We start from the raw sequence: 14,295 nt of genomic DNA, 5'->3' as shown, positions 1-14,295 counted from the left end.
TAGCAGAATACTCATTTCCAGGCAGCTTGGATGTGGTCTTAAAGCCCACACCCACAGTGATACGACTACTCCAACAGGGCCACACCCTCTAATAATGCCACTTCCTGGGCAGAGCATGTACAAACCATCATCAGCCTGAGCTTGGGATGTAGCAGTTTGTACAGAACTGGTTAGAAGTACACAGAGAAATGGGATTTCTAAAATGTCCTCACCTCTCTCACTGTTTGTGTGAGTGCCGATAGTGTACTTCATTTCATGGGTTTTATTTGTACCTTTTAATTCTTTGGGTTTTGTGTTCTTGGATGAACATATAAATTATGACTCTAATCAAGGTCAGTTCTGGAATGTGCCACACAGTCCTTACTAAAGACTTTATACAGTGCATGTTAATATTTTCTTTTTTTTTTTTTTAAGATTTATTTATTTATTATATGTAAGTACACTGTAGCTGTCCTCAGACACTCCAGAGGGAGTCAGATCTCGTTACGGATGGTTGTGAGCCACCATGTGGTTGCTGGGATTTGAACTCCTGACCTTCAGAAGAGCAGTCGGGTGCTCTTACCCACTGAGCCATCTCACCAGCCCGCATGTTAATATTTTCATGTCTTGAGTAAACCTTTGAGTTTATTTGCCTCTCTCTATTATCAGTCTCTATAAAGATCTTTGAAATAGTCAATGGCCTGGTTTTCACAAATTAACTTTTTTCTTATTAAATATTGAGAAGGTCCCCCCTCCTCTTTCCCATCCCCCATCAACTCACCCCCGCCCCCTGCTCTTTTCCTTACAGTTTAGGGCATTTGAGGTCATTATGGGCAGTTCAGAAGGGATGGGGGCATGGATACATGCTCTAAGGGGCCTTTCTCCTGTTTTTGTGTAAGGGACCTCAGCCCATGTGTGGGCCTTCCCTCTTATTTAGCATTCTAGAAACACTCTCATGAACACCACAGAAATGTGCTTGACTGATCCAGGTCTGTCTTGATCCAGTCAAGTTGGCAATTAATACTAACCACTATGGCAGAATTAGTCACAGCCCCGCCTTTGCTCTCAACCCCAAACCCTCATTTTATCTTCTGCTCAGAAAGAGCAACATCTGCCTCAGCCATGGAGAATGAAACATCTCTGAAACCGTCGAGTAGAGCTACTTCACTGCCTTCTCAGCATCAGGAGTTAGCAGCTTGGTTACACCTAAAGACACGGGCTTCCTGAAAAAAATAATTGTTTACCTCGTGCCTTCCCGACCAACATTGTTCAGTCGTTAATCTTGGGTTTTTGTTGTTGCTTTTATATGTGACTAGAAAATGATATGTTCACATAAAAACCAAGATAAATTGTAATTATTGAAATCAGTATAAATGTCATTGATGAGATATTTCATATTCTCCGAACTGGATCTGCAGGACTGGGGCATGTTACTGACCTTCTCCTCCGAGGTTCCCAGCACCTAACTGCTGCTGCCATGGGGAGCATTCGTGATCCACGGGGAGATGGTGGTGATAGTCAACAGTGTACTGTCCTTTTACCTGGAGAGAAACTGGCAATCACCAGTAGCAGTTAGAATAAGATGAATGTGTGCTGTAGCTGTAATTCCACATGACAGAGGGGAGGGCACAGTGACTGGAAGGGTGGGAACTGCACCAGCTACCTGGGACCACCTTTGTCATTAAAACAGAGTTTTGATCATACTACAAATGAAGAAAACTGCAGACATAAGGCCTAGCAATTAGTGTTTGATCCTGGTTAGGTGACGTAGACAGCCAGGGTGAGAAGTAAGATGAGAGATCGCTTTAGAGGAAATAGGGACATTAGGATCTTTTGTTGTTGTTGTTGTTTTGTTTTTCGAGACAGAGTTTCTGGATGGCTGGCCTTGAACTCAGAAATTCGACTGCCTCTGCCTCCCAAGTGCTGGGATTAAAGGCGTGTGCCACCACGCCCAACTGGACAGAAACAGATTTTTAACTTTGAGTGAATAAGGTATCAGAGTTTTAATTTGTGATCTAAGTAGGAGTGTATAAAGTACAGAGACAGCTTTCTGATTATAGGATGGCTGAGTTAATAGACACCTGTGTGGCTACAGGATGACTGAGTTAGTGAGGACCAGAAGGCCTCCTTTGGCTTCTGTAACCAGCACCTCTTATCTTTGCAATCATGTAGGCGCTTAGGGTTTAGTGAGGACATCACCTGGCACTTGTTAGCTCTGGTTAATATAAAAATTTTCAGCTATAATCGGTTTATAAACAAAATGAAGAGAAACTCAGTTTGTTCAGTAGTGGATCTAATTGTCTCTCCCCACCCCCCTTTTTTGACCTTTCCTAGACATGTGCATTGCTATCGCAATCTCTCTCCTCATGATCCTGATATGTGCCATGGCTACTTACGGTGCATACAAGGTAAGCCGCTGTTGGGAGGTGAGGGCGGGGCCTGTCTTTAGACCCTTCCACTAGAGCAGTGTTTTCAGCTTTCTAATGCTCCGACCCTTTGATACAGTTCCTCAGGTCATTGTGAGGCCCAACCATAAAGTTATTTTTTATTTTTGTTGCTACTTCATAACTATAATTTTGTTACTGTTCTGAGTTGTAACTATCTGTGTTTTCTGATGGTCTTAGGCAACCCCTATGAAACAGTTGTTCAGCTTCCAAAGGGGTTGCCACCCACCCACCAGTTGAGAACCACTGCTGTGGCATAATCTGAGGTTACCTTTTCTGAGTGTAGAGTTATTCATAGTTCTTTGCAAGAGTCTTAAGAATCTCTCGATAACTCCTTGTGGTACTAGAAAAACTGGTAAAACCCACATTATTATGAACACTTGGTATTTTTGTTTGCTTCTTTTTTTCTTCTTTCTTTCTTTCTTTCTCTCTCTCTCTCTCTCTCTCTCTCTCTCTCTTTCTTTCTTTAAGAGTTACTTATTTTATGTGTATGAGTGCTCTATCTGCATGTATGCCTGCACACCAGAAGAGGGCATCAGATCCCATTATAGAGGGTTGTGAGCTATCGTGTGGTTGTTGGGGATTGAATGTAAAACCTCTGCAAAAGCAGACTGTGGTCTCAACTGCTGAGCCATTCCTCCTGCCCCGGCATTGCTGTCTCTTCACTGCTTCAGCTTGGCACACCAGTCACTGGCATTCCATGTGCCTGGTTAATGACTGCCAGGTTAATGGCCTGGTTAATGACTGCCAGTCCTCCAGGTCCCTTCATATTGATAAGCTCAGTGTCTTGTTATATCCAACATACTAACATTCTATTTTCTCATTTTTAGCAACATGCTGCCTGGATCATCCCGTTCTTCTGTTACCAGATCTTTGATTTTGCCCTGAATACTTTGGTTGCAATCACCGTGCTTGTCTATCCAAATTCCATTCAGGAATACATACGACAGCTGGTAGGTGACCCTCCTACTTACTTACTGCCTCTTGCCATGGTGGTGGTGGTGGTGGGGCGCTGATTGAGTAAAGGACAAACAAATCACTATCAAGGGACACACACATTAAGCAGATCTAAAACTTGCAGCTGAGTATTTGGTGCGATGGTTGAGTTTTTTGCTGAAAGGTGGGAGTTCTGAATTACGAGGGTGCTTTTAGGATGTTGTAGCTGTCATAACCTCCTAGGACCTGCAGGGATGAGACAGAGGGCAGTAATGGCATTTTCTGTGTCTATGGGAATGTTGATATGCTTTGCTTAGGTGTCAGCAGTGGATGGGATCTTTCTTCTGTTGGCTAGTGGGAGACAGGAAACTGCTGTAGAATTCTCTCCAGACTTAGTTCCCTAGAGATCTCGTTCTTCCTGATTTCATGTTAAGTACTTTATGGACATCTGGTGGGTAGTATTGGTGGCTGGGTATTGAGGAGCCTCTAATAGTGTCAGACAGAGTAATTGTGGACCCTTGCACTTTTTAACCTTGGATTTTTAAATTATGAATGTGTTTGAAAATGTAATTTCCTTAAAATTGTTTAAATGGCAAAACATTCACTCTTTTTGCGGGAGAGGATTGTTTTGTTTTGTTGTTGTTCTGTTTCTCTCTCTCTCTCTCTCTCTCTCTCTCTCTCTCTCTCTCTCTCTCTCTCTCTCTCTCTCTCTCTCTCTCTCTCTTTTTTCCTTCAAGACAGGGTTTCTCTGTGAAGCCCTGGCTGTCCTGGAACTCACTCTGTAGACCAGGCTGGCCTCGAACTCACAGAGATCCCCCTGCCTCTGTCTCCCAGGTGCTGGGGTTAAAAGTGTGTGCCACTACTGCCCAGTAAATCTTCACTCTTGAAGGTTCTCTCTATATAATTTTATTATTTGGTTTTTTTTTAAAATGTGGTATTAGGGATTAAACCCAGGGGCTGGCCACATGCAAGCTAAGCACTTCACTGTTGAGCTACATCCTTAGAGACCAGGTCTTGCTGAGTTGCCCAGCTTGGCCTCCTATCTCAGCCTGCTCCCTGTTCCCTTGGGTTACAGACTGTGCCAGTGTGTTCATTACACGCAGCCTCTATAGTAGTTCTGAACTCAGGGTAAGGACCAGGAGAGGTGAGGCTACAGGATGCCTGTGGCATTGGGAACTAGATGATCCAGTGGAAAGAATGGTTGGTGGGGATAGGGAGGAGGGAGTGAGGAGAGAGGAATGGCTGAGGGGGTTGGGGGAGTGAGGAGAGAATGGCTGAGGAGGGGAGAGAGGAGGTGGGGAGGATAGAAGCTTGTAGTCTTGCTGACAGTCCTGCTCTAACCTGTCCCACCACAGAAGGCCCCAAATTTTTGTTCCTTAGAAATGTCTACATTGTCATTCTTTTTACTGAAGAGCCAGGACCATGCTTTGATAGGCAGTAGTGTCTAAAAAGTTCCACGTGCCAGTTTTGAGAGTTGCCTCTGGGAGATAGTAGAACACGAAGGGGCCTGGTCTGTGATGGGGCAGTAGAGGATTAGCCTCTGTACTAAAACCTCATGTTAACTCTATGATCTGTTTGCTGGGCTCCTCAAATCATGCTGCAAGAGAGGAAGAAACTCAGTCCCAATAAGCTTATCGTGTACGGGACTGGGCTGGTGGTGATGGTAAGGATACGTGAAGACAGGCCAGTAGCTGCCCTGTGCTGTGGAGTGCTGCACTGTATGTCCGGTTCATGGGCTGCAGAGCCACACAGTCATAGTGGCTTCATTTGACCCTACCTTATCTGCTACTCTCCAGTCATTCACTTTGGAACCATCAGGTGGTACAACGACAATATTGTTTAAGCTGACAAGAATTATAATACTGTAAAAAAAAAAAAAATCGGCTTTCACTTTTATTTGTAATGACAAAACCAAATAATAGAAATGAAATATTTCAGGAAGCCAGGTGAAGTGGCTTGAAGTTCAAGGTCAGAAGTTGAAGGTCGTCCTTCAACTCCTACATAGTGAATTTGAGTCCAGCCTGGGTTACATGTGACCCTGTCTTGACTTCCCAATCTCCCTCCAAAAACATTCTGTACCATTTAATGGTCATTCTGAGCTGGGCACAGTAGTGCGTGCCTGTAACCCCAGCCCCTAGAAGGCTGAGGAAAAACCCACAGTCAGCCTGAGCTACTTGGTGAGAACCCATTTGCACAAAACAAATCCCAGATCCGTCTGAGCTGTAGTAGCAAATCATGTACATTATCAACAATACCTCGAAATGGCAATGAAAAGGAGCGTTCACATTCCCCTGATGGCTGTTGCTGCTGACAAATTGAAATGTGGTGAGTTAGAAAGGCAGTCGTCATCTGAGAAGGCTGCAGGCGAGCCCAAGCTGGAATCCTGCAAAACATGGTTAAAGTAATTCATTATCCTTGTTTACAAAACAAAATAAACATGTAAGACTTCGCTATTTAGAAAGATGTGCCATTAGCAAATATATTCATATTAGTGAGTTTCTCCTCCTAGTCCTGCACACCGCCTTTAGAGTACCCAGAACATGAAGAAAATAAGAACACACTACCATGTCAAACACCAAGAGTATACAAAGCACCACATTGGTGGTGGACCCCCATGGTGCAGTGGAGGGCGGACTGGTACTGCACACTTGATTGTGTCTGTTTCCCCTTGACTTCTCTTTGCTGGAATTATTGCCTGAGTTAGGACAGTGTTGGCTTTCCCTAACTCACTGTCTGTTGCTGTCTCATCAATAGAGGCATCTGTCCTAAATAAACAATCACCAGTCTCCACCATGCCTCTGCTGCCTGTGGAATACATCTTGAAAGATGAATGCAGTTGGCTAATGAGACCCCTTTCTTTCCCTTTCAGCCTCCCAGCTTTCCCTACAGAGATGATATAATGTCCGTGAATCCTACCTGTTTGGTCCTTATTATTCTTCTGTTTATCGGCATTCTTTTGACACTTAAGGTAAGCATAAATATTCTCTTTCTGGGCTAAATAGTAAATGTATTCCTGATTGTAAGAGAGATAAACAAAATAACTAGTTTGTTGCCTCTTGATTTCATAATGTTACAGTTTAGTATGTTGTCTGTGAGAGAGAGAAATACTGATCTGCACTCCACAGGCCAGTCAAGGAGACATGGCTCAGTGGTGAAGAGTATTTGTCTTTTTCCAGAGGACCCAATTTCTGTTCCCAGCATCCACTTGGTGGCTCACAACCATCCATAACTTCAGTTCCTCTTCACATGTCTATGTCACCAGGCATGTACACAGTGCACAGATATACATACAGGCAAAACATCCATACACATAAAATAAAACAACAACAACAACAAAATGGCCCAGAAACTTAGAATACCCAAGATACAATTTGTAAAACACATGAAACTCAAGAAGAAGAAAGACCAAAGTGTGGATACTTTGCCCTTTCTTAGAATTGGGAACAAAATACCCATGGAAGGAGTTACAGAGACAAAGGTTGAATCTGAGAGGAAAGGATGGACCATCCAGAGAATGCCCCACCCAGGGGTCCATCCCATAATCAGCCACCAAACGCAGACACTATTGCATACGCCAGCAAGATTTTGCTGAAAGGACCCAGATATAGCTGTCTTGTGTGAGGCTATGCCAGTGCCTGGCAAACACAGAAGTGGATGCTCACAGTCAGCTATTGGATGGAACACAGGGCCCCCAATGGAGGAGCTAGAGAAAGTACCCAAGGAGCTGAAGGGGTCTGCAACCCTATAGGTGGAACAACAATATGAACTAACCAGTACCCCCAGAGCTAATGTCTCTAGCTGCATATGTAGCAGAAGATGGCCTAGTCGGCCATCATTGGGAAGAGAGGCCCATTGGACTTGCAAACTTTATATGCCCCAGTACAGAGGAACCTCAGGGCCAAGAAGTAGGAGTGGGTGGGTAGGGGTGCAGGGCGGAGGGAGGGTATAGGGGACTATCGGGATAGCATTTGAAATGTAAATGAAGAAAATACCTAATAAAAAATTAGAAAAAGTTAAAAAAAAAAACCAAAAAAAATGTATTTGGGGACAGATTAAGGTTATACAATACATAGTATATAGTACTGCAATATTCATTACATGCATACTATGACTTTATATTGTTCTAAGTTGTCTTTTAATTTTGAAAATTAAAAATCCAATGCCTGTGACTTGCAGGGCTACTTGATTAGCTGCGTTTGGAGCTGCTACAGGTACATCAACGGCAGGAACTCCTCCGATGTCCTGGTTTACGTTACCAGCAATGATACCACAGTAAGTGTGATGTCACCAGAGGAGAGACCTCCCCCATCCTCTCCTGCATGATGGTGCCTAATGTTTTAGTGTTTGCTACTTCCTGCTGTATTTGAGACATGTTTTTTGTTGTTTTTGTTTTTGAGATAGTGTTTCTCTGTGTAGACCAGGCTGTCCTCAAACTCACTGAAATCTGCCTGCCTTTGTCTCAGTGCTGGGATTAAAAGTGTCTGCCACCACTGCTGCCTGGCCAAGTCATGTTTTTCATCTGTGTGCTCTGCAGAGTGTATTAGGTTGTAGATTTCTTGCCAGTGTGACAGATACCTGAAAGAAATGACTTAGAGAGGGGTGCTTTGATTATCTTTTAGACATTTCTGTCATGTGATAGGACTTGTTTTATTGCCACGGGTTTGTGGTAAGATATGAAGAATATCATTGCTGCAGACCCTGTGGTGGAAGAGGTTGCTCACATCAGGGCAGCCAAGAAGCAGAGAGGACAATGGAGATGTTCCCAAAGGACTACCACCTCCCTCTAAGCAAGCCCCACTAATGCCATCGGATTAGAAACTCATCAGTAGGTTAATCCATTGATGAGATCAGAGCCCTTGTTACCCAGTTGCTTCAGTGATTGGATCCACTAGCTGGGAACCAAGTGAGTCTTGGCAGTGAGGGGAGTTCCAGGGTATTTCACATCCAAACCATGACATAGATAATAATTGGACCTTGGAAAACAGCAGTAACAAATAAAACAAAAACAAAAACAAAAATAAACAAAAACCCAGCCTGAAGAGAGAGAGAGATGTCTCAGCAGTGGCTGCTCTTCCAGAGTCCCAGGCTCATTTCGTAGCACCATGTGGTGCCTCACAACCACCTGTAACTATAGTTCCAATTGATCAGACTCTGTCCTTTGTGTAAATTTCTTGTTTTGTACCTATTCTGTATCCTTAGAAAGGATAAGCAGATGCTTTCTCTAAACACTAACATATCACAGTACATAGGACTGATGCTCAAGCTAGACCATCCTTTGGCCAGTTGGAGCCTCATCAATAGCTCTCGGGTGTTCTTGCTCTTAGTATAACACAGGCTCATGTATTTTCGGCATCACCCCTGTGGTGTGCCATTTCTCCAAAGGGCTGTTCTTGATGGTGGAAAATGATCTCTGGAGATCATAATGTAGTCCCCGAGGATTGGAACACTCTAAGATTGTTTGGCAAGAACTAGGGGGCTTAATGTTGGCATTCTAATTTGAAGACCAAAATGTGCCAGTGCCTGCCTCACCATCTAGAAGGCTCGGGTAATCTAGTTTTTCATAGCACATAACCACATACGTTTCTCCTTTGCCCATGTCAATATTGGGTATCCACATCAACATAACATGTCATGCCTGGCTTTCACTTCCTATTAAGTATTGGTCTAGATGGCTCTTCTCCCAGGCTAAATAAATCCATGTTGACCTTTGTGGATAGATACTGGAGTTCTTGTTATAAAATAAATGTGCCTCATCTCCTTTTCTAAGACAGTACATATGCTGTGATCCAGATTCATGCTTGCCCAAATTCTACACACAGGGAAGACAGGAAAGAGCTGTTAAATACTGGACATCATCCCAGACCAGGTTTAATCTTGCTTCCATTTCTAGCCAAACCATGATGGGAATGCCTGGGGCAGAGGGTCCCAAACATAAGGCCTCCGAGCCTGCGTGAGGATAAATACCCAACTCTTCATTGCACTGAGCAGTCATGTGTGCACAGCAGTCTGCTCCGTATGTAGGAAGTGTTGTTTTGTTTCCCTTAAACTTTTAAAATATCCCAAGGTGCCCCTCTGCGCCTCTGCAGCCACCTGGCTCCAGTACTACTGGTGCCTTAGGGAGATGTGCCCTCCCCTCTGTTGGAGGAGCCATGTGGTAGACACATTATGTAACATCACATTGACTTCCTAATGCATGAAAATGTGCTCACTGGAGGAACAGCACATTAAAGTAACAAATACATAGATTACGTATATTTTTCATAATTAAACATTTGCAAATTGAAGTTTTTGAAAACTTAATCTATGTAACTTTGTTTCACTAACACCACCAAGACCAGGGTTCCAGCAGTATTTTGCCAAATGGAACGTAATCCCTGTGGACCAGGGTTCTCAGAACCAGTGAAAGTAATATTTAGCTAAAACAGTGTCTGAAATTCTGATTCCAGATAAAAGCATTATAGCCTTAGATATGATAGGAAGGCTATTAATATTTTAAAGGGAGCCAGGCGTAGTGGCGCACGCCTTTAATCCCAGCACTCGGGAGGCAGAGGCAGGCGGATTTCTGAGTTCGAGGCCAGCCTGGTCTACAAAGTGAGTTCCAGGACAGCCAGGTCTATACAGAGAAACCCTGTCTCAAAAAACCAAACAAACAAAAAAACAAACAAAAAAAATGTAAAGGGAAAAATGTAAACTTCAAGGAGCCTGTTATGCTATGTCTTGTTGTAGGTGCTAACTCAGATTACCTTAATGTAAGGTTGTTGCTCTGACTTCTCAAAGTATTCTGCTATCTGAGGCTTTTTGAAAAGTCTGTTTTATAATACACTTATAAATACAGTTAAAAGAAAAAACTTCAGTTGATGGTCAGACCAACTCCCTAGTAGCCATTGCCAAGTAGATTCTCTGACATACTGAAGCTCAGTTAAGGCTGACCCCTGACCATAAAAATGCTCTGAAGAACTCAGCAGCTGGAGTGACATTTATGGTGGTTTCAGTGACTTTTCCAGTAATTATGGCACAGTTCCTGCAGGTTTTCTTTCCTTTATCCCTAAGAAACTAGACAGTCAGAATCTAAAGCATTAACACGCCTTCATCCTGTAGGTTAGTTATGCAGAAAAGTCATAACTAACTTGCCAGACAAGCTTGGGGAAGTCCTTGCTTCCAGGGCAGTTAGAGGGCAAGCTTCAGATGTTTTAGCCGGATTCAAGAGCATCTGATGACCAAGCCAGCTCAGTCAGCCAGGCTGGGTCTTTGTATTTTTCGGGCGATGGTATAGCCATCTTTGTTATATAAGTAATTTCCACAATGTTGATATGAGATGAAATTGCCTGATACACATTTCTTAGAACACAGCTGCACTATTGTGTGGAGTACAGCTGTTGCTCTTCCTATGACATTTGTCATTTGTTAACAGATGAACTGAATTTCTTTTCCAGATTTTATTTATGGTATGTGAGGTATTGTTTGTGTGCACACATGTGCATGTATAGTCCAGGGGTTGACACTGGGTGTCTTCCTCTGCCTTTTCACCCTAGGTAAGCACTTTACTGAGCTGGCTCCTTCTGGGAGTGGGAGTGGTCATGGACAGAAAAATGGAATTTGTGTGTTTGTGTGAAATTTGTGTTGAACATATATAAAGGAGCCCCCAGTTGTGTGTGTGCTGAACGTTCTGGCACTCAGCTGTTAGCTTCTGCTTGGTAGCAGCAACTCTACACTGAAATAGGATGTGTTCTTGGTCTTTTTTTTTTTTTCTCCCTTATTTATTTCATCCTGACCGCAGTGTGGCCCCTGTTCCATGAATGGTTAGGTTTTTTTTGTTTTTTAAAACAACTAAATGTCAAGTGATAAAAATGTCAAAATAGTTACATTTTCATCTATCACATCATGGCATCCTAGGTGGCAAATTTGGTGTTAACCACGTGACAGTTATTTCTCTCGATGTCCAAGTACTTCATCCCCCTTATAGAAAGGGAAGATGGCTGCATCTTCAGTGCCAACAGAACATAATAGGAACAGAAGGGTGGTCCGGTCCGTACGTCACCCCTCTGGTCTTTGAGTCTCGACTAGATTCAGCGTCATTTAGATAAGAGGATGCTGAGCCTTGGAGAATTTAAACTAGTTCCATCTGGAGAATTTTCGAAAGTACTCTGATAGCCAGAGGTGTCACATCAAGAATATTTCACAGCCAACATAGAACAGTGAGTGAGGGTGTCACCCGCTCAGTGGAGGGAGGGATTCTTCAGGCCTCTTGACGTCAGATTGCAAGGCGAAGTCAATAGAGTATTTCTGAGGAAAGACCATCAGTGCTGAAATGCTGATTTGCAATGAAACCGCATTCGATACAGGCTTGCTTGATAATGAATATACCAAAGTGTGAGAGCTCTATTTTGATAGAACATGCTTATGCTTCCCCTGAAAGAAATGTTGTATTCGGTCTCGGAACATTTTGAGGAATGTTTTGTTTTGTGAGAAAGGTAAGAAACAAAGCGGAATATGCTGGTTGCTTTCATTTCTTCAGGAGCCCCACTGTGTTCTAAGATTTCTCCAATGACAATGGTAGTTACGCTCAGTTAATTCTTCAGTGAGGCTGCTGAGGATAATGCAGAGCCCATCATTCTGTAGTTAACGCTCCTACTGCTGTTCACGGCTTCCAGTGGTCATAGGTGACCCTACTTGATCCATATCCACACGTGTGTGCTGGACCCCAGGCCATAGCCTTGCCTGCTGCATCTCCCCAGCCTTCTCCTGTAAGTAGACAGTGGCCAGGCCCCTCCAACTTCCCAGAAACTTTTCCACTGCCTACCTTCTTTCTCCCTACCACAAGTGTACACTCAACATATCATGGATAGGAGTGCTCTCTCTAGTCTAGTCACTACCTTTGGGGGAGGGGCGCTTTTCTGGTCTGCACTGCACTGCCTTTCCCCGTTGTTGATCATCTTTTTGTGTTTGCCCACTCTGCCTCCTAAGCAGACAGCACAGTAATTCACGGCGTTTGTGTTGCTGATGTGAGTACCCCCAGAGTGGCTAGTCCCTCTGTGGGGAGAGCCCTGCAGATGCCTCCTTGCCTCCTGGACCCAAGTGCATCCCAGGTTTTCCTGTCCCTTGATTGATTTGAGAAGTCTTCAGGACACAGGGACACCACTAAGTGCCCCTTTGAGGAGACAGACACAAAGCTGACAGGAACAGCAGCTCGTGAGATGTGGTGTCAGATGCCTTGCAGTGAAGCAGCTCTACTGTTGCCTGTTAATTTGATTGCAGCTACTCCTTGCCACTTGTCTGTCACCTGCTTGCCTGTGAGCCATGCCAATCAAATACACTATGGGAAGGAAGGTTACCTGGTTCTGTGTGTCCTGCAAGGTGCTTAGGTCAACACCGAATGGTCGGCTTAGTGCCTGCCCTTGTGCCTACACACGGGAGAACCGTTCTCACTCTCTTACTCCTTTACATATACCCTCTGGCTATGCAGGCACACGTAGACCATGGCAGGAAAGCAGAGGTGGCAGAAGTCACGCCCCAGTTTAAGGTTTCAAAGTCTCATATAAAATGTGTCCGTTTAGTGAATCGTAGACCGGAGTACCAGTTTTCCGAAGACTTTAAGTGTATGCATGTTCAGTTAAAGCCTGGTCTCGGACTCAGGGAGTGAATGCTTGCTTTTAAACACTGACTCTGGGCTCTCCTTTCCAGGTGCTACTGCCTCCGTACGATGATGCTACTGCTGTGCCTAGCACTGCCAAGGAGCCACCACCACCTTACGTGTCCGCCTGAACCTGGTGCGGAAGAGCTGAGAGCAGCAGTTTGAGCCCTTAGCTGCATGTATTATCCTGTGGTTTCACTTCCATGATGAACTCTTTGAGCCACATTTTACAATTTAGATGTTAAGCTGAAGCCTCTGTTGACACATGCCCTGTAGCTAAGCACTGACTAGCGAGGCTGTAGGAGTGGAGTGTGATGAGTTCCCAGAGTCTTTCTCAAAACTATAGACGGTGGTCCCCGGTCTGGCTTATACCTGCCTGGCCCCAGAGCTGGGTGGGCAGTCATACTTTTCTTCTCCATTCCCTCTGACTGTTTTGAAAGTATAAAATTAAAATTAGATGATACTTAAATCTTTCCAGTATACGTAATACAAATAATATTAATTACTCTAATTAGATAGGAACCCTTCCATATGTGATATAAGAATTTCCCTACTATCCCTAAATTCAATGATGCTCTGAATTTGCTGGTCAAGGATTTTCTTTGGGCTATTAACCCCCAAGGTAATAGGCAACAGTGAGGGCAAGAGCTGCCTGGGCTGCCTGTTGTTTTGGGCTATGGTTGATGTGTGTCCCTGTGTGAAATGGGGACCAGCTTGCTCTGCACTGAGAGACTCACACTTGCTTTTCCTTGGTTACCTGCACCAACAGAACCACCATGTATGTTCTTGCAAGGTACAACCTACTTTGAATTTCTAAGTATGCCTAATCATTTATTAAAATGTCAAGCAGTCTTCAGAAAGATAAGGAGGTTTGTTCCCATGTAGAATACTCTATAGACTGTCTGGATTGTGAAAGACGTTTATGTTCATGTCTCTGAATGTGAGCAGGTCTCCTGCTTGGTCATTGCTCAATGTGCTGTACACAAAGGCTTTGCAATTAAAGTTTGTCTGCATCCAAGAAAACAGTCGTGGCTCCGCTGACTGCCTGGTGACTCTCCCTGTCACAGATACACACAGCTCAGCCCATTTCACACACACATGTTCTAATACTTAAATGCTGATGAATTTTGTTGGACCAACCACATTCTGTGCCGAGTCACTCATCTGTCCTTGTACAGTGCTCAGTAGTGCTGTATGTGATCATGCTGTCTCCATGGTACCCACACCTGCCCACTTTTTTCTTCCCTAAGAGATGGGTTCTTGCTTTATCCTCTAATGTTGGGATTATAGGTATGTTCCACCACA

General features: G+C 43.9%; 1 protein-coding gene across 1 annotated transcript in view; it reads left to right on the top strand.

The window, feature by feature from the left end:
• Positions 1 to 14,013, top strand: part of Laptm4b (lysosomal protein transmembrane 4 beta) — a 47,477-nt gene extending 33,464 nt beyond the window's left edge. Inside the window, exons 3-7 of the mRNA XM_021183759.3 lie at positions 2,314 to 2,387; positions 3,254 to 3,376; positions 6,229 to 6,327; positions 7,536 to 7,631; positions 13,041 to 14,013. Of these exons, the coding sequence (XP_021039418.1) occupies positions 2,314 to 2,387; positions 3,254 to 3,376; positions 6,229 to 6,327; positions 7,536 to 7,631; positions 13,041 to 13,121 (473 nt within the window). The 3' untranslated portion in view covers positions 13,122 to 14,013. The remainder of the gene's footprint in view (positions 1 to 2,313; positions 2,388 to 3,253; positions 3,377 to 6,228; positions 6,328 to 7,535; positions 7,632 to 13,040) is intronic.
• Positions 14,014 to 14,295: the final 282 nt, after the last annotated feature.

Source organism: Mus caroli, unplaced genomic scaffold, assembly GCF_978045245.1.
Source record: "Mus caroli unplaced genomic scaffold, Mus_caroli_1 scaffold_16, whole genome shotgun sequence".
NCBI lineage: Eukaryota > Metazoa > Chordata > Mammalia > Rodentia > Muridae > Mus > Mus caroli.
This window is presented reverse-complemented; position numbering and strand designations above follow the sequence as displayed.